This window comes from Hemitrygon akajei, chromosome 15 (genome assembly GCF_048418815.1).
Source record: "Hemitrygon akajei chromosome 15, sHemAka1.3, whole genome shotgun sequence".
Taxonomy (NCBI): domain Eukaryota; kingdom Metazoa; phylum Chordata; class Chondrichthyes; order Myliobatiformes; family Dasyatidae; genus Hemitrygon; species Hemitrygon akajei.
Genome location: NC_133138.1, coordinates 48,080,216 through 48,104,225, shown reverse-complemented (window position 1 = coordinate 48,104,225; position 24,010 = coordinate 48,080,216). Strand labels below are relative to the sequence as shown.

The window sequence follows — 24,010 nt, the reverse complement described above, 5'->3', positions numbered from 1 at the left end:
TCATTATCTTTCACCTCCCTTCATAAACTATAATCAGGCTGAAACAGTTTCTGTTCTAAATCCTATTCTAAATCTAACTGGGGGAAAACTAAAATCATAGGGACCAAAACCAGTTCCAAGAACAATCACTCAATACTTCTTACTACACCCCATCTCAGTAAATGGTGCCTGACCTCATCTTTCCTGAATGGAGTTTCATTTCTCATTAGTCCAATATTCCACAAATGGAGATAAATATGTCACAACTGGGGACGTTTCTGAAAATCTCTATTGATGTACTTGTGCCTCAACTTTTCTCTACCTTTAAATGCTTCAAAATTCTTGATGTGATGCATACTCTGCTTAGAAAAGAACTGTTTCTAACATACTGCTATAGTGAATAAACACAGCAAACAAAGATCGAAATAGATATACAATTTATTGTCCAAGCTGTGAGTAGGAAAAATACACCTGTGCACGGGAACAAGCAGACCCTGTTTATGGGAAATACATCGTGCTATCAACTGCTATTCAAGCCAAAAAGTTCACATAACATTTAAAAAGCTCTCGTTTACCATCCCAAATTTAACTTTAGAGCTGCCTAGGTAGCCGTAATTTTTTTAAAAATTACTTAGTGCAGATGTCATTGCTGGTTTGATCAGTGCACCCATGAAGAATGGTAAACAAGAGAGTGGCTGCAGTGCATTATATAATGAAATCTGTAGAAATAGGTTTAGCACAGAACTGAAAATGTCCTTCTATCCTGAGTTGTAATCACTAGTGAAATGTGGAAAGGGTTCAGATTCATGTAGCCTACAAGATACCATCAAGGACTCATTGGAATAGACTATGTACGGGGGAGTGCATGTACACAGAAAATAAAACAGGTTTATTGATTTCCTGAAGAGATGTAAAAAGGGGGCATCTTAATCTTACATAAAATGTACACTTTTTTTGCATTATGTAAAAATCAAACATTTCTACCTTTGTAGGATTATGCAAAAATTACTGCATGTAAAAATTCCTACAAATATCCTACCAGAGACAAAATTTAATTTCAGTACAGCAATTAAATAATACACATTTTAATCACAGAAATGAAGAATACAATAGCATTTGGATTTGGTCTGTGAAGTAATATCCCCTTATAATTGTGTACTATATATACCAATCCCAAGTGACCACAAAGCTGAAACAATGAGATCAATACTGATAGGTCACTTTTTGCCTAATTTACTTTAGATTGGGGTTTCATGATGTACATTAATAAAATGGTAAAGCAAGGAAAACATGAGCAAACACCTTTTATTCACACTTTACAAAAAGCTACTCATTAAATCTACTACAAACAATACTACCAATAATTAGTTTACTGATTATAAATCGGACATGTTTGCTAATAGTACAAACAAAAATGACTGCAGGTCCCAGACAAGGGTTCAAGATAAATCTATTATGGGTATTTATTACATTTTCAACTTAGCAAGTTAAACCACAAATTCTCATTGCATCCTGGTTTTGTCTGCACCAATTATTATTTAAGTGCTTTGTCTTTAATTAAATGTTTTAAAGTAATTAAAATTTGTCGCAATCAACTTAGCTGCATTCCACATTAACTGTAAACCGGAATGAAGACTGGTCCAATTTTTTTTTTGAGTGTCATGTTGTGTTCTTTTGTCTCCCTGCCTGCAGTCGAAACTAAAGAGCTAGATCAAACTATACCTCTGGCTCATTCAATGCATAATATAGTACAAGCTAATTCCAAAGGCTCCCCCTTAGCACCTTAAACAAAAGCAGAGCAAAAGCTAACCTACTAAAGCTTGCACACTTGGCTTTAAGAATATGCTACCAATGGCACAATGAACAAAGAGGAGAGATATAGCTCTGGTCCAGCTGAAAAACACAAAACATGACCATTTAAAAATTAATGGATTTGAAACTTTGTCTGGAAGACCTGCGCAGAAAACATAGCTCAGTTCTAAGTTTACACTGCTTCAGAACATTAAAATTCCTACCAAGGAATGCTACTTCTTTATAAGATCAAAGCACACAGCATTGACTGTGTATGGTCTCAAATGATGCAGCTTTCCTTGGTGAAAAGTAGCACTGTGCAAAGAGACAGAAGCAGTGCTAGGATACAAAGGGTTAAAGTTACACTCTGTACCCAACCTGATCAACATGTGTGGTGTTCATTGCTCCACAAGAAAAAAATGCCACAGAGCTTATACAAAAGTGTCTTCATAAAATCTCACAAATCTTTAACAGTTTTTATTTTTTTTTAAAAAATCTCAAAGAAGATGCTCAGGATTTCTCCGCGTGCACAGGCAGTGCTGGTTCCAAAAATCCCCTCAAAAAATAAAAAAGTTGATGAGGCACATCATGTAAAAAAAATTAGAGGAAGTTGGGTAGTTCAAAGATCATAAGGTTCAAATGCTGATACCAAATCCTGAGGAGTGAAATTCTTGAATTTAAATTAACTGTGTCCTCAACTGTAAAAGTAGTACATGAGTTACAAACCCAGAACAGTGCAAATAATAGCAGAGGAAACCTGTTGCAACTTCTTTTTTTTTACAAATGTTTTTAAAGCATGAAACAGATAAAAATTTAGCCTTAGTTTACAATACAATCATTTTTTTCCAAATCTGTTTTAAATCTTTTTAGTACAAAACACCTTAAATCAGGTCTTCTATGGTTCATATACAATCATTAAAGGCTAAATTCAAATTCAAATTTATACAAACACTTCTCAAAAGTGTGGAGTGAAGTATGGAAATAAAGGTCCTCAATGGCTACTACTGGCCTGAAAAGTAGTGCTATACAGATTTTTTTGTGCAACAATACACAGTTGGTTCCACTTTAGTAAATTATTTTTGTCAAGTAGGCAATTTTAAAAAAACCTCACAATTCATTTGCACTTGTATATTTTGCTTTCAATGGACATGCAGAAAGGTAGGGTAAGACTACACAGAACTGCCAAACTTTGATAATGCTTTCAAGGATGCTTCTTGGAAACCTAGTATCTGTTTAACTTTGGCTTGAAGTATTCTCATTTCTATTGAAAGGAAGAATTGAAGACTACTGGAAAAAGGCAGAAATATATTTCTTAACAAAGAAGTGGGATGGGAAATTGTCAATATTTTAAAACCCATCTAATGCACTGCCTAAATTTAAAATGTATTCAGGAAGAATATGGAGTATATTGATTCATCTTTGATATGCCAATTACTGAAAATACTTTTAAATGTTCTTGGTCCAATTATAATTCCCTCAGATTTTCATTCATACTGCATTCCAATACACTCCAGCTACTTAAAAGACTTCCCCTTCGTGTTAGAGAAAAGCATACATTGCCACCTTAACTTGAAATGTATAATTAATTGTATTGCAAAGTGCACTGTTGAAGTTTGAAATGAGTTCCTGTTCTGTGAACATTTCTATACAATAAAACAGTGAATTTCACCTCCTCCCCATACCATCACACCATCCCAACCACCACTCTGACTCTAAAAGGAATCAACTGTTTAATCTTGCGTAGAGACCGAGACTTTGCTTAATTTTCCACTAAAAAAATGCAGAAGCATAAAGCAGAACAGGTTTTGTGAAGAAACCCATTTTCAGCATGTCTATAGTATACAAAATAGGAAATAGGGCTCAATTTCATTTATCTGTAAATAGCACCAGACTACTATTGTTTATTATTTAGATAAGCTATCCAAGAAACAAATTTAAAACTGATTAAGAACATAATTTTGACAACAATCCTATTGGCCATACTTCACTCCTCAGTACTTTGATTTTACAATTTTACAAGATTAAGAGGCTTCCCTCCAGAGTACACACACAACTACCTTCTGCCTGGCAGATGGATACCATTTACTGGCGACACAAAAGGCAGTAAAAGCTCTAGTTGTGCAAAAAGTGAGAAATGGTCTGATGGGATGTGTGGATGTGGGCAGCCAGTTATACTGTTTTCAATCAGCCAATTAGGATCCAAAGGTCCAAGAACACCCAGTATGTTAATGTGAGGCTTCGAGTAGAAGATGTAATCAATAATACCCTGCAGACAAATGAAAACAAACTTTAAATCTTCAATCTTAAAATTCTCCTAAAATTCGTACATTAGGTTAGCTTCTTCATTTTGTTAAAACAAGAGTTGATACCCCATACAAGCAGCTGCATTCAAATTAAAATCAAAACAAAAGGAACATCAATTGTAATAAATTATCAAGATATAATTGACAGTTTCTCAAATTTTCACTACCACTCAAACCTTGATTGAATCAATCCATACAAACAATAAACATACCTATGAATATTTTGAATACCTTCCAACCAGAGAATTGAAATAATAAGCTCGCAGTCATAGTCTCAACCCAACCAAAATCTCACTTTGGGAGGTGAGCATTAATTAATGTTTATTTAAGCTGAAAACTCCTTTCATCCAGTCCATCCTCCCTAGTCTATTCCAAATAAGACCACAAGACTTGGGAGCAGAATTAGGCCATTCAGCCTATTGAGTGGCTGATCTCAAATCCCACTCAACCTTGTACATTTGCCTTCTTGGCACATCAAGAACCTCAACAATGAATTGTAATAGGCAAATGGTGCATAAAGGCAGTGTACAAAGAACCCAAGGTAGAGACTGAGGAGCATGTTAATGTGACAAACTATGTACATACACTGAGTAACTGGGATAATGGAAAGTATTCTTACAGGAAGCAGAATAAGTGGAAAAGCAGTCATGGGGAGCCTATGGGATTGCATATAAACTGACCATTAATCTATCCCCTGAAATAGAGGTAGAGAATTTGAAGTGGAGGTGGACTATATAAAGGCTACAGCAGGATAGATATTGACAAAAAAACAATGAAATTTTCTAATACAATGAGATAACAGAAAGCAAATACAATGTCAATGTACTAGAAAAAGAGAGGGAGGACCAGAGAGTGATAAGAGTTTTCCAAAAATATCCCCATACAGAAAGGTTAGACCATTAAAGCTGCTGTTGCTACAGCTTTGGTTGGAATTAGAGAATGGAATACTTATTATACTTGCAAAGGTGTTCAGAATTTAATCTTTGAACTATCCAGGAATACAAGGGAATTAGGATGCAAAAGGGGTTACAAGATATTCCTGGCTGACAATGTAAAGCAGAGTTCCAAAAGGTTAAGTATATTAAGAGCAAAAAGAAAGCACAAGAGGGCCATTTAAGGATCAGCGTGGTGATGTATGTGTAAAACCACAGGAAATGAAGGCTTCAAATGAATACCTCTCATCTGCAAGGAGACAGAAGCTCAAATTCAAATAACGGAACAGTAATATCCTGGAGTATATTAACATTATAAAGGAGGTAGTGATAGAGGACTTGTGTAAAGTTGGATAAATCCTTGAGGTCTTTACCAGGTGCATGCTAGGATGTTATGGGAATCAAGAGGGGAGATGTCTGGAACCTTGGCAGAGATTTTTATCGTTATTAGCCACAAGTGAGGCATTGGAAGATTGGATGATAGCTGATGTTGTGCCTTTATTTAAGAAGGGTAGCAAAGATACTGGAAGGGATTCTCATAGAATGGTAAGGATAAAGCATTGAAAGGTCAGCATTGCTTTGTGTAGGAGAAATCAAGTCTCATGAATTTGATAAAAATTTTGAAGAGATGACAAAGTCCTGCATAGCAGATTGGTTTGCCACAAGGGATCAGGATTGGGTTCCCCCAGTGTGTGCCATTTATATTAATGATTTGGGGAAACATGTTAAGTGGCACAATGAGCAAGTCTGCAGGTAACACCAAAATTTATGATGTGGTGGACAGTGAAGAAGGTTGCTGGAGATTACAGAAGGACATAGATCATCTGGGAATGTCGGCAAGAGGAGCGGCAGATGGAATTTAACTTAGACAAGTACAAAGTGAGGCATTTTAGGAACTTAAACCAGGGCAGGAAATACATAGTGAATGGCAGGGGCCTGGGGAGTGCTGTAAAGAGACACTGTGGGTGTAAGTACATAGTTCCCTGAAAATAGGAACAGAGATGTGGGTGAAGGCAGCATATGCTTGCTTTCATCAGCTGAAAAAGAGTAGCACAGTTGGGATGTTATGTCACAGTTGTATAAAAAGCTGGCTTGGCCACTTGCTCATACCATGAAGTTAGAGAAGATGCAGTAAAGATTTACTAGGATTGGAGGGTTTTGGTTATCAGGAAAGAAATAACCTCTTCTTGCTCCTCCTCCCACCAATATAACTGAATATTGTTCATCTGTCATTACTAATCATAATTAATCTGTCATAAGAAGGGGGTCATCAGAATCTAATACAGAAGCTAGGATACATATTATCATTGAACTAAAACCAGCAGGATGATACACATTTACATGAAAGGAATAGGGGAATAAATAACATTAAGATATCACTAAAAATGTGGGGAAAAAACAAATAATTTGCTATACACTCTTTACTCTTGAAGATTGTCCCTTCAAATGTCAAGATAATTCAATATAAAATTTAAACCGATAACTTAATAATGAACACGTTTCCTGATTGTTAAACATGTAACATTGACATACATACTTTGAAATCAAAGGTGTAGTTTGTATAAGGCATCAGACCATTCTCATAGGCACTCTTCAGGTTAAAGCCATGAGTGATCCTTGCAGTTGGAGTCCCATTTTTTCCAATATTACTGAATTTCATTAGACAGTCACTATATCTTAGCTCCTTGAAATCCTTATGGTTTGTATCAACTCCTCCAGTGGTCAAGTACTCCACAACACCTGAAGGGAAATAAAAATCAATCTGAAACCAGTACCATGTTGTGTAAAAACAAAATGTTAATGACTGTGTCTTTGCTTTCAGCATAAAAAAAATACACAATTACAAATATGACAGGTGACCCACTGTGAAGAGGCAAACTGGCTGGTGTGACAAGAGATGCAGACTTCCAAAATTGAAGTACATTGTAAGTGAATTAGTACCAAAGCTTTCATCAGAAATGTCAGCCAATTTTTGTTTTGCGCTTTAAGCAAGATGCATTTAGTTAAAATAAGTAGATAATAGTAAAAGACCATTTGGATAGTTTGCTCATAATACCTCTTCTATGATACACCAATTCTTAACTATCATTTTAGTAATTCAATACTATTCATTCTGTTCAAAAATTATGTACAAGTTAAACCAGCATTTGGCCAATTATGAACACATGTTCCACTAATTTAAACACTTGTATCATGAATTTGCCTACAGATGCAATTTTATACAATCATAATACCTGGGAAAATATTCAAGACAAATGATACAGAATAAAATATTAACTAGTGAAATTACTGTTAGAAAAAAAGACATTTAATTTCCCCAGATATTGGTGATTATGATTTAACACCTGATTTCTTGAAAATACCACATTAAAAAGTCCAATCAATACAGGGGTGCAGTGAAGTGAAACTGAACTTTTTTTAAAAAAAAAGTATGTAGAAACAAAACTATTATATTTTGAATATTTTGTCGCACCATTTTGTGCTTACTTGAAAAATTGTACTGGATGGATAACACATTCAAAGCCACAGCTGCACCACTGTGGCCGTGCATCTGACAGATGTTAAATGTTAAATTATTTAAACTAATAACACAAAATTCATCTAGACAATTGATAAAATTTCTGAGTGAGAAGAAACCCAATTTGAATTAATGAATAAAGTACTTGAAGCTACAGAATATTACAACTAAAAGGCAGATTTGTGCTTCTTACCCGAATCTGGCAGTGAATTGAGATCTGCACAAAGTACAAGTGGAATGACATTATGATCTCCTGAGACGGCACCTGGTCTGAGTGTTCGAGAAGCCTTTTCAATGATATTTTTCACTTCAGATAGGAACATCATGGTTTGTATCAGCTTTACATCAGAATACTCAGGATCCCAATGCATATGTGCATTTGCAATAAGAATGAGCTGTTTTTCCATTCCATGAAACGACTTCCCAGCTAGGAATTAAAAATTATAACTGGTTTAAAAAGTAAAAACTAAAACAGTGTATTTTAAATTGATGGATTTCTCAGATATATCTAGAATACAAAAATGTTACATCTGTACACATTTCGAACTGACACGCCTTAACACTACATTTTGTTTTTACATAGATTGTGCCAACCTATATAAACCTACAACATGATCAATCTAACCCTTCCCTCCTACATTGCTGATAACCCTTTTTTTCATCTATGTGTTGGTGTTCACTCAGGTGTTGTGCAATACTGCCATTCATTTCTAAGAGTCTCTTAAATGGTCATGTTTCAACCTCTACCACCACTCAGCAGTGCATACCAGACACCTGCCACTCCATTTAAATAAAACATCTCTGACATCGCCCCAAAATTTCCCAACACCCACTTTAAGGATGTCCTGTGGTATCAACCGTTACAGCCCAAGGAAAAAGGCATTAGCTGTGCAGTTTCTCTATGCCTCCAGTAACAACTGTGTTTAGTGTGGTCAACTTTATCTCAGACACCTACATTCTCAGGAGTTTTTGCAGTTCATATGCAGTAAAGTTCTGCCAAGCTCAGTGGTGAAGCAGCACTTTTACTTTTTGAGTAACATCTATGCTCAGATGCTATGCTTAGGAGGGGGAAGGGGAAGAGTCAGGTACTAGAGAGTACCCCAGTGGCTGTACCCCTTGACAATAAGTACTCCTGTTTGAGGGGACAGCCTACCTGGGGGAAGCAACAGTGGCCATGCCTCTGGCAGAGTCTGGCCCTGTAGCTCAGAAGGGTAGGGAAAATAAGAGGAAGGCAGTAGTAATGGGGACTCGATAGTTAGGGGGTCAAACAGGTGATTCTGTGGACGCAGTCAGGAGGCCCGGATGGTAGTTTGCCTCCCTGGTACTAGGGTCCGGGATGTTTTTGATCGCATCCAAGATATCCTGAAGTGGGAGGGTGAGGAGCCAGAGGTCATGGTACATATAGGTACCAATGGCATAGGTAGGAAAAGGGAAGAGGTCCTGAAAGGAGAATATAGGGAGTTAGGAAGGTAGTTGAGAAGAAGGACCGCAAAGGTAGTAATCTCAGGATTACTGCCTGTGCCACGCGACAGAGAGAGTAGGAATGGAATGAGGTGGAGGATAAATGCGTGGCTGAGGGATTAGAGCAGAGGGCAGGGATTCAAGTTTCTGGATCATTGGGACCTCTTTTGGGGCAGGTGTGACCTGTATAAAAAGGACGGGTTACACTTGAATCCTAGGGGGAACCAATATCCTGGCAGGGAGATTTGCTAAGGCTACTAGGGAGACTTTAAACTAGAATGGTTGGGGGGGGTGGGGTGGGAATCAATTTGAAGAGACTAGGGGAGAGGAGGTTAGTTCACAATAGAGAAGGCTAGTAGACAGTGTGTGAGGGAGGATAGGCAGGTGATAGAGAAGGGGAGCGCTCAGACCAAAGATGTAGGGGAGAAGGAAGAAAAAGATAATAAAGTTGTCTGCACCATTAGGGATAAACAGAGGAAGAGGTGGAGAGTTTCTTAACTGCATCTATTTTAATGCTAGGAGCATTGTAAGAAAGGTGGATGAGCTTAGAGCATGGATTGATACCTGGAAATATGATGTTGTAGCTATTAGTGAAACATGGGACATAGCATGGGACTGTTAAACATGGTAATGTTAAAATTGTACAAGGCATTGGTGAGGCCAAATTTGGAGTATTGTGTACAGTTCTGGTCACCGAATTATAGGAAAGATGTCAACAAATTAGAGAGAGTACAGAAGAGATTTACTAGAATGTTACCTGGGTTTCAACACCTAAGTTACAGAGAAAGGTTGAACAAGTTAGGTTTTTATTCTTTGGAGCGTAGAAGGTTGAGTGGGGACTTGATAGAGGTATTTAAAATTATGAAGGGGATAGATAGAGTTGACGTGGATAGGCTTTTTCCATTGAGAGTAGGAGAGATTCAAACAAGAGGACACAAGTTGAGAGTTAAGGGGCAAAAGTTTAGGGGTAACACGAGGGGGAATTTCTTTACTCAGAGAGTGGTAGCTGTGTGGAACGAGCTTCCAGTAGAAGTGGTAGAGGCAGGTTCGATTTTGTCATTTAAAACAAAATTGGATAGGTATATGGACAGGAAAGAAATGGAGGGTTATGGGTTGAGTGCAGGTAGGTGGGACTAGGTGAGAGTAAGCGTTCGGCATGGACTAGAAGGGCCGATATGGCCTGTTTCCGTACTGTAATTGTTATATGGTTATATGCAATGTAACTCAAGTTATATTCCCAATCAACAATACTTTACAGCTTTCCCACCATATCAAGCTGTTTACATGTCACAAAAGGTAACTCTGTATATTAACGCATGTAAATGCTGGAATGTGGAATTCTTCAGAATACAGCAATTCAGTATTCATGTTAGGCACCAGGTTTATAGCAGAACACACCTCCTACACAGGGCCACAAACAGTCCCATGGTATGTCCCAAATCTGAGAGGGGCATCATCCATGACAGCAATGCAATGCATAAATTTTGTCATAGATCTAATAGAAGCTGCAGGGATTAGAACCTCCAGGAAAGTTACAACTTCAAGAGGAGTGACCAATGATGTCATCTCCCAATTTACACCAATGACCAAAGAAGTCTGTGATGTCTGCACTGAAAATTCCCATAGGTTTTCACAAATAAAATGAACCATTTTATGTTTAAGGAAACCTGTAAAACATTTTATTGAACTCCAAAACCTACACACAAAAGCATGCCAAAATTCTTTACATCAGACCAACCCCTTAAAACGAAAACCCAACTCAATGTCGATGGTTGTGAATTATGTACATTTCTCCCAAATACGTTACCCTACACAGGACCCTCCCCTGCCCAACCCAGAATTCACTGAAACCAGCATTGTGAGCCTGTCTGGAGCTCAGATCCTCTATTCCATGGGGTGGAGGAACAGCAGGTGCCTCTGGCTTTCCAGTGGTGCACTGACATGCTCGTGATCACGTTAAGATGCCAGGGGCATGACAGCAGAACACTCCAAATCTTGGTGGGCCAGCTTAAGGCGATCTGCCAAAATACATTCCGGTTTACCCCTCGTAACTATGACAAGTTCCAAATCGCAGAATGGGCCATCATATGGGGGCCTAAAGGGATGTTGGCGTACATCAAGTTGGACGAAAACAAACGAGGCTTAATGTAGGTGAACAGAAACCCAATAGTACTGTATGCCATGTTGGGAGACAGGAATTGATGAAAAGGAATTGAATTTACTGAGGGTGGAACTGTGTTTAGAGCTGACCAGGTGGTTGTAGTGTCAGGAATGAAATCACCTGGCACTCACAACAGCTGCCAGTCTACCAAATCTGTAGGTTCTCTTTTGCAGCAGTTCAGAGTCCCAGCAAGACCTGTGGAAGATGATCATGCTAACACTCATCCATCAGGGAAGCCCTCAGAGCAGCTTTTAAGGAGCAGTGAAACCACTCACATAGGGCATTGGACCGTGGGTGATATGCCATGGTGTGATGTAGCTTAATGCTGAGGTTCTGGACCATCGTGGTCCAGAAGTCTGAAATGAGTTGGGGTCCATGGTCAGAGCAATTATCAGATGGAGTGCCATACTGAGTGACCCAGGTGTTAACGAACACTCGAGCCTGCCTGAACATGATGGTTAATTTTTGCCTGCTGGTACCCCATCAGGTTACAGTCCAATCACACACGTCATTTCTGAGGCTGTGGCAAACAAACTTTACTGCAACCAGTTTCTGTGAGGCCTTCTGGCCCGGATGCCTGAGGTCACATATGGAGTCAAATAGTCTGTCTCCAGTTTGCAGGCACAGTGGGGCAAAGGTGACTGGTTGAGACATCGCACAGGAGAGAAACCCCAGCTTCCCTGAACTTAATATCAGCTAACTGTAGGCCCTTGACTGTTATTCGGTAAGCCCGGAGTTCTGGGTCAGTAACTCAGTTGGCTGCCATGCCAACATAGTCAACCTCTCTGTGTACGGCCTCAATGTCAATGGCTGGCCATGAGAGGCAATCAACCGCAGCATTATTTTTCCCCTTGATATGTTGTATATCAGTTTGAAGTCAGATAGGTAAGCCAGATGGCATTGCTACCGTGCAGACAAGGTCTGATATTTTGGCCACAAGGAGTTTGTGGTCAAGGAACACGGAAATGGCAACCCTCTAGAAGAAAATGAAAGTGGCAGACAGCCAGATAGAGATCAAGAAGCTCATGGTCAAACGCGCTGTACTTGCTTTCGAGGGGACGGAGCTGCCCGCTGAAGGTGACCAGCTGCCCCTGGTCTCCAACCAACTGTTCATGCACAGCCCCCACCACGTAGTCTGAAGTATCAGTAGTAATGGCAATGGGTGCATTGGGTGAGGGGGTGTGCCAGTATTGTCACATTAGAAAGAGCTCATTGGGGGGACGTCACGTGATGACGTAGGATCGAGACGCTGGAACCCAGCCCTCCCGTAAAAAATCAATAAATCAATACTTAAATGAAGAAAAATTAGCCAATGCTTTCATAAGGTTACTTATAAATTACTCTGGATTGTTTCAAGCTATGCCTCATAGACAGAGGACGAAGAAAAATACTACCGCGAAGACAGCTGAAGTTCGAAAAGAATCAAGGCCTACTTCTACCGAAGAACCGCGGACTCAGGTACAACACGCTACTGGCGAAATGGAACAGGAAACTGCAGCAACATCGGCCATTTCGAAAGGAAAAGATCAACGAGAACTGCGCAAGCTTACAGGAGTGAGCATGCGCGAACGAGAACAGCAAAAACTACAAATCCCAACAGTGACTTCAACTGAAAGTGACAGCGACTCTGAGAGAGAATCAGACTCTCTGGAACAACCAGGTAAAGACGGAGATGAGAAGTCCTTTGAAAATATATACAAGATTTTGAGGCAAATAATGCATAAATTAAATGCATTAAAAGTAATTAAAAGTAACCAAAAAGTAATGAAAGAAAAAATGATGAGTATGGAGGCTATGTTTGATAATATGACAAAGAAACAAGAAAAAATGGAAAAGAAAATTACAGATTTGGAAATGAAAATGGAAGACATGGATGGAAGAATGAAGGAAATGGAAGTAGATAATATTGCCTGGACATCAGAAAGAAAACAACTCGTGGAAAAAATGGATAAACTTGAAAATTTTAATAGACGCAACAATATTAAAATTGTTGGACTTAAAGAAGGTATCGAAGGAGAAGACCCAATAAAATTTTTTCAAAAATGGATTCCTGAAAAATTGGAAATGGGGGAAGAATTTTCAATTGAGATTGAAAGGGCACACAGAGCTTTAAGACCAAGATCTCAAGATGAACAAAATCCGCGATCAATTTTGATAAGATGTTTAAGATACCAGGATAAAGAAAAGATTTTGAGGGCGGCTGCCCAAGGTGCCAAAAGAAGAAAGGGTCCATTGATGATAGCAGAGAAACCAGTTCTTTTTTATCCTGATATAAGTTATAACCTTTTGAAGAGAAAGAAAGAATTTAATTCAGCAAAAAAAATTTTATGGGAAAAAGGTTATAAATTTTTAATGCGCCACCCAGCAACACTGATAGTTTTTCTGGAAGAGGGAAAAAAATTTTTTTCCGATTATCGAGATGCGGAGGTGTTCGCACAAAAACTTCCATCTATTCGCTAATTAAACGTAGAGACTTATAAATGTAATGGTTAAAGACGAAGATAGAGACAGCGAATGGAATTGATGGACATTTAAGGACGATACAAGGGAGAAAAGTAAAATTTTAGAAATGTTAATTGAGAAGAATATGTTTTTTTTTCTTTCCTTTTCTTATATATACACTTTTTACGTTGCGGGGGGGATGGGGAGCTTTGAATCGGTTACTACGGGATTCACGTGTGTAATCATGGCGATTGCCATGACCCGTACAACAGAGGGGGGTAATGTTGTGTTTTTTTTCTTTCACAACATTAGTAGGGGGGTATTTTGTTTTTTTCCTTATACTCTATTTTTCTTTTACTTTTTTGCCTGGATGATTGGTGGGGACACACATAGCAACATGGAGACTTCTAAAAGGATTTCCCAAGATACCATGAAAGTTGAAAGATTAGGTATTATTATAGATTGGAGTAACATAATTAAAAATAATGACTAACTTATTGAATTTTTTAAGTTTTAATGTTAATGGGCTTAATGGACCAGTAAAAAGAAAAAGAATTTTAACATATATTAAAAAAATGAAAATAGACATAGCTTTCTTACAAGAAACTCATTTAACGGACATAGAACATCAGAAATTAAAAAGAGACTGGGTTGGAAATGTTATTGCAGCTTCATTTAATTCAAAGGCGAGAGGAGTTGCAATATTGGTTAATAAAAACTTACCAATTAAAATACAAAATGTATTAATTGATTCGGCAGGAAGATATTTAATTATACATTGTCAAATTTTTTCAGAACTATGGACACTTATGAATATTTATGCACCAAATGAAAACGATGTAAAATTTATACAGGAGGTCTTTCTGAATTTGGCTAATGCACATGATAAAATATTAATAGGTGGAGATTTTAATTTTTGTCTAGATCCAGTTTTAGATAGATCAATAAAGGCTACTACAAAATCAAAAGTAGTAAAACTAACTCTATCATTGATGAAAGATCTAAATTTGATTGATATATGGAGAAGAATCAATCCAAAAGAAAGAGATTATTCATTTTATTCAAATAGACATAAAACATATTCAAGGATAGATTTTTTCTTATTATCAACGAATATTCAAGATAGAGTGAAAAATGTGGAATATAAAGCAAGAATATTGTCTGATCACTCTCCTTTAATAATGACAATGATTATGATAGATAAAGAGGAATCAATTTATAGATGGAGATTTAACTCAATTTTACTAAAACGACAGGATTTTTGTGATTTTATGAAAAAACAGATTCAGTTCTTTTTAGATACAAATTTACATTCAGTTGATGATAAATTCATACTGTGGGAAACAATGAAGGCATATTTGAGAGGTCAGATAATAAGTTATACTTCTAAAATTAAGAAGGAATATATGATAGAAATAGATCAATTGGAAAAAGAGATTATAAAATTAGAAAAAGAATCTCAAAGAAACATGACAGAAGAAAAACGAAGACAACTTATCAATAAGAAGTTAAAATACAATACACTCCAGACATATCGAACAGAAAAAGCAATTATGAGAACTAAACAGAGATATTATGAACTAGGTGAAAGATCACATAAGGTCCTTGCATGGCAATTAAAAACAGATCAGGTTTCCAAAACAATAAATGCAATCCGAACAAAAGTGAATAAGGTTACTTATAAGCCTCTAGAAATTAATGAGGCTTTTAAGAACTTTTATTCTGAGTTGTATAAATCAGAATCAAAAAACGATGATGCTAAGATAGAAAGATTTTTAGCACAAATAACTCTTCCAAAATTAGATATGAAAGAACAGAAGGGATTAGGTATGCCTTTTACAGTGAAGGAAGTTGAAGAAGCTCTAGGATCACTTCAAAGTAATAAATCCCCAGGAGAAGATGGTTTTCCGCCTGAATTTTATAAAAAGTTTAAAGATTTATTAATTTCTCCTTTTATGGAGTTAATACATCAAGCGGAAAGAACACATAGACTTCCAGAATCTTTTTCAACAGCTGTTTTAATAGTGTTGCCAAAAAAAGATAGAGATCTTTTAAAACCAGCATCATATAGACCTATTTCTTTATTAAATACTGATTATAAAATAATAGCAAAAATCTTATCTAATAGATTATCTAAATGTTTACCAAAATTAGTGCATATGGATCAAACAGGATTTATCAAAAATAGACAATCGGCAGATAATGTAACCCGATTAATTAGTATAATCCATTTAGCGCAAAAGAGGGAGGAAATGAGTGTGGCAGTTGCTTTAGATGCAGAAAAAGCGTTTGATAGATTGGAATGGGATTTTTTATTCAAGGTATTGGAAAAATATGGATTAGGAACACCATTTATAAGATGGATTAAAACCTTGAATACTAATCCCAAAGCTAAAGTAGTGACAAATGGTCAAATTTCGACACCATTTCAGTTAACAAGATCAACTAGGCAAGGTTGTCCATTATCACCTGCTTTGTTTGTGTTGGCAATAGAGCCATTAGCTGAATTAATTAGAATGGATCCAGATATTAAGGGTTTTAGAGTTAATCAGGAAGAATATAAGATTAATTTATTTGCTGATGATGTTCTACTTTATTTAACAGATCCATTACACTCATTGGGTAAATTATCTTATAGACTAGAAGAATATGGGAAAATATCAGGTTATAAAGTAAATTGGGATAAAAGCGAAATTTTACCTCTTACTAATGGAGACTATAGTCAATGTCGATTAATAACTCAATTTAGATGGCCGGCAAATGGTATAAAATATTTAGGTATAAGAATTAATAATGACACAAAAAACTTATATAAATTAAACTATTTACCACTTTTAAAAAAAATTCAGGAGGATCTTGATAAATGGATGGCATTACCAATAACATTAGTAGGTAGAGTAAATACTATAAAAATGAATATATTCCCTAGACTACAATATTTATTTCAATCATTACCAATACAATTACCCCAGAAGTTTTTTCAAGAGATAAATAAATATGTGAGGAAGTTTCTTTGGAAAGGTAAGATGTCAAGAATATCGTTGGAAAAATTGACATGGAAATTTGATCTAGGAGGGTTACAACTTCCAAATTTTAAGAACTATTATAAAGCAAATCAACTTAGATTTATTGCATCTTTTTTTGAGAAAGATAAACCGGCATGGATTAGAATAGAACTGGACAAAATAGGAGAAAACGTACCAGAAGATTTTATATATAAATGGGAATCTAAATGGATACGGGAAAAGAAAGAATCTCCTATATTAAAACATTTGATTGATTTATGGAATAAGATAAATGTTGATGATGAGACAAAAAAATCTTTATTAGCAAAGAGATCTTTAATTCAAAATAGACTTATTCCTTTTACAATGGACAATCAACTTTTATATAATTGGTTTCAACAAGGGATTAAATATATAGGAGATTGTTTTGAAGGAGGTATATTAATGTCATTTGATCAACTAAAGAATAAATATAAAATATCAAATAACACTTTATTTTGTTACTTTCAATTAAGGGCTTATATAAGAGAAAAACTAGGTCAAACAATGTTATTGCCGAAATCTAAAGAAATAGAAATTTTAATTCAAAAAGGAAATATTAAAAAAATTTATATCTTGTATGTATAATTTGATTCAAAACCAGGCAACTAAACAAGGAGTCCATAAGTCAAGACAAAAATGGGAAAGTGATTTGAATATTAAAATTGAAGAAACAAATTGGTCAAGACTGTGTCTTGACAGTATGACAAATACAATAAATGTTCGGTTAAGATTAGTGCAATATAATTTTTTACATCAATTATATATTACACCACAAAAAATAAATAAATTAAATCCAAGTTTATCTGATCAGTGTTTCCGATGTAACCAAGAAACTGGTACATTTTTACATTCTACATGGTCTTGTTCTAAAATTCAACCTTTTTGGACAAATTTAAGACTTTTATTGGAACAAATTACGGGAATAAAACTTCCTCATAATCCAATATTACTTTTACTAGGTGATATTGAAGGGACAAAACCAAAACTCAAACTTAATAAATATCAGAAAGAATTTATAAAAATTGCGCTGGCTGTAGCTAAAAAGGCTATTGCAATTACTTGGAAATCAGATACATATTTAAGTATAGATTGTTGGAAAAAAGAAATCTATGGCTGTATTCCATTAGAAAAAATTACTTATAACTTAAGAGATAAATATGAAACATTTTTGAAAATCTGGGGCCCTTATTTACAAAAGACAGGATTAAATATATAGGTGCTCTGAAGAGAAAATTAATGGTTACTTGGGGAAAGAAATAAATACATATACTAAAGTTATTAAGAACTCCATGGAGCATGTGGAGACCTTCCAACAACCAGGCACTCTTTCTTTCTTTCTTTTCTTTCTTTCTTAATTTTTTTTATATAGGGAAGTTAGGGGGGAGGGATTAAGGGGAGGGGGGAAGGGTCACATATCTTTTTTTCTTCACTTGTAATCATTTAAAAATTTAATTAAATAAAATTTAGAAGAAAAAAAAAAGAAAGAGCTCATTTAGTATCATCAAATGCCCTGGTCATGCCCACTGACCAGTCAAGCACTTGATTAGGGGCACTTCCTTTAAGCACACTATACAGGAGTATAAGTTCAGCAGCTTGCGGAATGAAGCGGTGAAAGAAATTCACCGTGCCTGAAAAACTCCTGAAGTTTCTTTTAGTAGTGACTATAGCGACTACCTTTGATTGGAGGGGTTTTGCACCTTCTGTGGAAATGTGATGGCCGAGGAAGTCAATGGTTAACAAAAAGAAAATCAGTCTTTTAATAGAGTCCATCAGCCACTGGAAAGTCAGTGCTGCATTTTTCAGTCCAAACGGTAGGCGCAGAAACTCAAAAAGGCCCAACACAGCATTACACTTTTTTGGGAATGTCCTTTGAGTACACAGGCAGCTGATGGTAGCCCCTAACTAGATCAACTTTGGAAAAAAATTAACTTTCTGGCTAAGCGTGCTGAAAAGACTTGAATGTGTGGGACTGGGTAATGATCAGAAGTGGTTGTCTTGTTAAGGTGTCTGTAATCACCACATGGGCAACAACCACCATCAAACTTGGGGACCATATGGAAGGATGAAGCCCAGGGACTATTCCACTGGTATACAATTCAAAGTCTTTCCATGTTAACATACTCAGCCTTCAGGGTTGCCAGCTTTTCTAGGTCCAGTCTATGTGCACAGACATGGACTAGCGGCCAGTTGTTGGAATGTGGTTCTTCACGACAATAATAATTATGGCCGTATACATTCCCCCGCAAGCTAAGGCTAAGTTAGCATTGGAAAAACTCCATGATAGCGCCAACAAACAGCTCATGGCTCACCCGGACGGAGTGATCATTGTAGCAGGGGACTTCAATCACACAGATCTCAAACCGGTCATGCCCAAATTGGACAAAAATGTGAATTTCCTGACACGAGAAAATAACATACTAGACCAAGTCTACACAAATATTCCAGGAGCATTCAAAGCGACCCCATCTGCACACCTAGGACAATCAGACCATATCTCCCTCACACTGAGTCCAGCTTATAGACCACAGATCTGCAGAGAAAAACCAACCATCAAGACAGTACATGTGTGGTCTTAGGAAGCCACCTCAATGCTACAGGACTGTTTTGACAACACGGATTGGGGCTCGTTTGCAAAGGGAGCAGACCTAGAGGAATATGCTGGTTCAGTCCTAGGATATATTAAGTTTTGCACAGAAAATGTAGCAACATAAAAGACAATTAAGGTGTTTCCCAATCAAAAGCCGTGGATCAACAGCAATGTGAGGGCACTACTCAGGGAGCATGATGCAGCCTTCAGGTCAGGAGACAAACAAGCCTACAGTGAAGCACAGGGAAATTTCTGCAGGGGCATTGGGGATGCAAAGCGCAAATACAAATTGCGCATTGAAAATCAGTTTGATAGCAACCCCCGCAGTACGTGGAAAGGCATCAAGGTGCTGACAGACTACAAAACCAATAATCTGCTGCCAGATGATGACGCCACCCTGCCCGATGTCCTAAACCAGTTCTTTGCCCGCTTTGATACTCAGAGGGAGGAGGCTGCTCCACTCATCAATCCACCTGACGATGAGTCCACACTGGTCCTTAAGCAACATCAGGTGAGATCCACCCTGAGGAAAGTGAATGCGAGTAAGGCAGCTGGCCCAGGCGGGTACTGAAAGCATGTGCCGATCAACTTGCTGAGGTGTTTACAAGTATACTTAACCTCTCACTGCAACAAGCTGTTGTTCCCAACATGCCTTAAAACCTCCACCATCATCCCAGCACCCAAAAAATTCAGCTGTGAAGTGCTGAATGACTATTGTCCTGTAGCGCTGACACCCATAGTCATGAAGTGCTTTGAGAAACTTGTGCTCTCACACATTAAGGCTACAATCCCACCTGATCTGGACAAACACCAGTTTGCCTACCGGGCAAACCGCTCCACAGAGGATGCAATCACAACAGCCCTCCATATTGCTCTGACTCACTTAGAGGAACCAAACACTTACGTGAGGATGTTATTTGTGGACTTTAGTTCTGCATTTAACACAGTCACCCTCCATAAACTGGTCAGCAAACTGAACACTCTTGGCCTTGGTTCCTCCCTTTGCTCATGGACTTTCTCACAGACCGACCACAGCAAGTCAGAGTTGGTAAGCACACCTCCATCACCCTCATCTTAAAAATAGGCACCCCGCAGGGCTGTGTGCTGAGCCCTATGCTCTACACACTCTTCACACATGACTGCACCCCCATCTACACCTCCAATCCAATAATTAAATTTGCAGACGATACCACAGTGGTTGGCCTGATCTCAGACGAGGATGAAACAACCTACAGGCTCGAGGTAGATCATGTGACAGAGTGGTGTAAGACAACGACCTGGTCCTTAACACTTCTAAAACAAAAGAGATGATCATTGACTTCAGGAGATCAAAGGACAGAGCACGCACCCCCCCTCCATATACATGGAGAGGTAGTGGAAAGTGTGGAACACCTAAAGTTCCTTGGAGTTATGTTGTCAAAGCAGCTGACATGGACCACCAACACCTCGATGCTTGTTTAAAAAAAAAGGCACAACAAAGACTCTTCTTCCTCAGAAAGCTGAAACAGGCCAAACTCCCACAAAAGCTATTGCTTAACTTCTACAGAAGCACAATTGAAACCATCCTGACCAACAGCGCCACAGTGTGGTATGCTAGCTGCACAGCTGCTGAGCGACAAGACCTGCATCACGTGGTGAAGGCAGCCCAGCGAATTGTCAGGATGGAGCTCCCAGGACTGGACACCATCTATTCCAGCAGACTCAGGAGGAAAGCAATCAGCATAATAGAGACACCACGCACCCCGGCCACTCCCTGTTTGACCCACTTCCGTCCAGCAAAAGGTTCAGGGCACTAAGAACCAGAACAAATAGACTGAGGAACAGCTTCTACCCCAGAGCTGTGGCCTCCATCACACCACTCCCAAAGAACAATGACTGAAACTGTGAGCACACACAAGGACTCAAACACTTGCACTAATGGCACTTTGTGCATTACTGTGACATTCTGGTGCTGCTGTATCTTATTTTCTGCTACTTATCTATTTAATACCTTTTTTCTATTACTGTCTTGTTTTTATGTACCGCTTTAATTGCCTGAGAGGAAGCCAAACAGAGTTTCATTGTACCTATGTATAATGATAACAAAGATCATTCAATTAACCCTATATTTTGTGACTATAGTAGAGAATGTGGGCCTGGCGAGGTCTGGGAATTTGCTTAACAGTCAAGTAAACTCACGTGCAATGTTACATGAGCTTGACAGGGTCGTTGAGGGGAACTTATTGGGGCAGCAAGGTAATGACCCAAAGTCCTTGACATCTACAAGTCTGTAGTCCTACAGGAAGTCTGCACCAAGCAGAGTTGTGAAGGACCAGGGTCAGCATAAAACTGGGAGAGCAGGTAAAGGTGAAAAAAATAGGGGTTTTATTACCCAAAATGTTTACAAACTCAACGGAATTGTAGAGTCCAAACTTGAATCAGCTAAACAGAACAAAACTTGGTTACAACAACATACTGTAGATTCCGGATTTTAAGCCGCTACTTTTTTCCCACATTTTGAACAGCTTTGAACTTTGCGGCCTTTAATACGGAGCGGCTAATGCATTATTTTTTTTCATGCCGCCTCGTAAACATTTTGCCTCGTAACAGTAGACCAATAAAATTGATGAGTAGTTCACAGAGGTCCAATGAAATTGTACGATAAATCAAGCGCACTTTCACAATTAAATTATTGTAAATCAGTCATTTGTACTCACCCTCATCAACATGGAAAACACTCGAAGCATTGTGCTGCCTTATGGCAGTTATTTAGTTTATAATATTTTCGCTTAGTAATTCATTTTCTAGTTAAAGTTAGAAGAGTTTTAACTATATTTGTTTTCTGTACTACATTGCGGGATGCTATGACGTCACACCCGGTTTCGCCGCGTCTTGTGGGAAAAATGCCGTTTGCGAATAAACGGAAAGGAGGGGGTCGAGCGGCGGAGCGAAAACGCTGCTTTTAAGTTAAAGGCGATCAATAACTTTTCCTGGTAGGCTGCAGTATATATATTTTTTACCAGTCGTTAGGAGATATTGGAATGTTGTTCAGTAAAGAAGTATACGCAACGTATATTTAAAAGTAGCCGCGTTACGGGCACGGTTCGAAAAAAAGCATTTGCAATATGTATTTGTTTTTGTTACCATATGGATTTAATTAAAAGTTAAAAAATCCTCACGTGTAATATCTTTCTGTGTAAATATCTCATATTACAACATGGGACACCTGCAGCCGAAAATCCGGTGCGGCCTTTACAAGTAAAAAATTGATTTTATTTCTAAAATTAGAACCAGCGGCTTTTAATCAGGTGCGCTCTGTAGTCCGGAATCTACGGTAGTAATTACTCCTCAAACCAAGAGACACCACTCATCTCCTGACTGCGGGTTTATATTTGATGCTGGTCAGTCCGTAGTAAATTGCAGGTGAGAGAAAACATTCCTCTCCTTAAAAAGATACAGCATAAATAAAGCAGCTCCAGAGAACACCCCTCTTGGCTGTAGCAGAATGGCACAAACCAATTATCCAGCCCCATCTACTTAGGCTGGTGTAATGCAACAGCTCAGTCATTTACCAGATTATCAGGATGGTCGGCTACAGGACACTTAATATGCCCGGTTGATGATGCAGCTGGTAATTGCAGCTGCCACAAGAGTCTAGCCACTTTAGCCAGGACTAAGAACTACCTTTAGCATCACCCACTGAAGCAGGGTATCACCTGTTACGTCCCAGAAGTCTTTATCCTGCTGCCGTTGGCAGCCTCCAGCACACTCAACTGAGCACCCGAGTCAAATAGGAGCGTCACCCTGAAAGGGTGTCCATAATGAACAGGAGACGACTCTGGCAGCTGGAAGCCACAAGGCAGTTGGCATTTCCTAGCATCAGTATCAAAGTGAGCAGAGTCTCAAGATGGCGCTCATGGAGTAAACCGCATCTAGGCTTTGCTCCAAACCTTTTACGTTTTTTTTAACCTACAAACACCCCTTAAACTTATTTTAAAGGGGTCTAAACATATAGAATTTTTTTAAAAACTATTTGAATTACTCTCAACCCGCTGAAATGTCTAGAGCAAAAGAACCGAAACAGACGAAAGAACCATTAACTTTAGAAGTTGTTGTGAAGTTTATAGACGCTAGATTTGATGAATTGGAGAAAAAATTACTTGGAAGATTTGCACAGTATGACAATCGTTTGAGATCACTCGAAGAAAAGTTCCTGACCTTTTCACGGGAATCAAATGAACAACAAGCAAGCATTTTGGCTCTTGAAGAAGCTGCTCGTAAGAAGGATCGTATAATCGAAAAAATGCAAGAAGAGCAAACTTCGACGACCCAACAGATGGAACGCTATAAAGCTAAAATTACTGATTTGGAAAATCGTTCTCGAAGACAAAATCTTCGGTTAATTGGAATCCCGGAAAAATTTGAAAGCGGTGATCTGACCGTTTTCTTCTCCAAATTTCTAGTGGATGTCCTGGGCGAAGATGTCCTGGATAACCCCCCATTAATCGATCGGGCTCACAGAGTCTCTAGATATCGGGCAGATTCAAATCTGAAACCACGGCACATAATTCTCAGGATCCATTATCCTCACATCAAAGAACGACTGATTCGTGCGGCTCGTAAAAAAGGTATGATAACCTATCAAAATTTTAATTTTCGCATTCTGGAGGACTATAGCCCCGAAGTACTACGGGCTAGGCTGGCTTTCAGATCGGTTATGTCGAATTTTCACCAGAAAGGCTACAAGCAAGCGTTGCTGTTTCCAGCATACCTGAGAGTCACCCTTCAAGATGGATCTTTTCGGCTGTTT

General features: G+C 38.1%; 1 protein-coding gene across 5 annotated transcripts in view; it reads right to left on the bottom strand.

The window, feature by feature from the left end:
* Positions 1 to 399: 399 nt before the first annotated feature.
* The window catches only part of LOC140739328 (CCR4-NOT transcription complex subunit 6), an 89,171-nt gene continuing 65,560 nt past the window's right edge, over positions 400 to 24,010 (bottom strand). For all 5 annotated transcript variants that reach the window (XM_073067526.1, XM_073067521.1, XM_073067523.1 and 2 more), the window contains exons 10-12: positions 7,717 to 7,950; positions 6,543 to 6,745; positions 400 to 4,036 (exon numbers count right to left, since the gene is read on the bottom strand). In XM_073067526.1, coding sequence (XP_072923627.1) covers positions 3,824 to 4,036; positions 6,543 to 6,745; positions 7,717 to 7,950 — 650 coding nt within the window. In that variant the 3' untranslated portion in view covers positions 400 to 3,823. The remainder of the gene's footprint in view (positions 4,037 to 6,542; positions 6,746 to 7,716; positions 7,951 to 24,010) is intronic.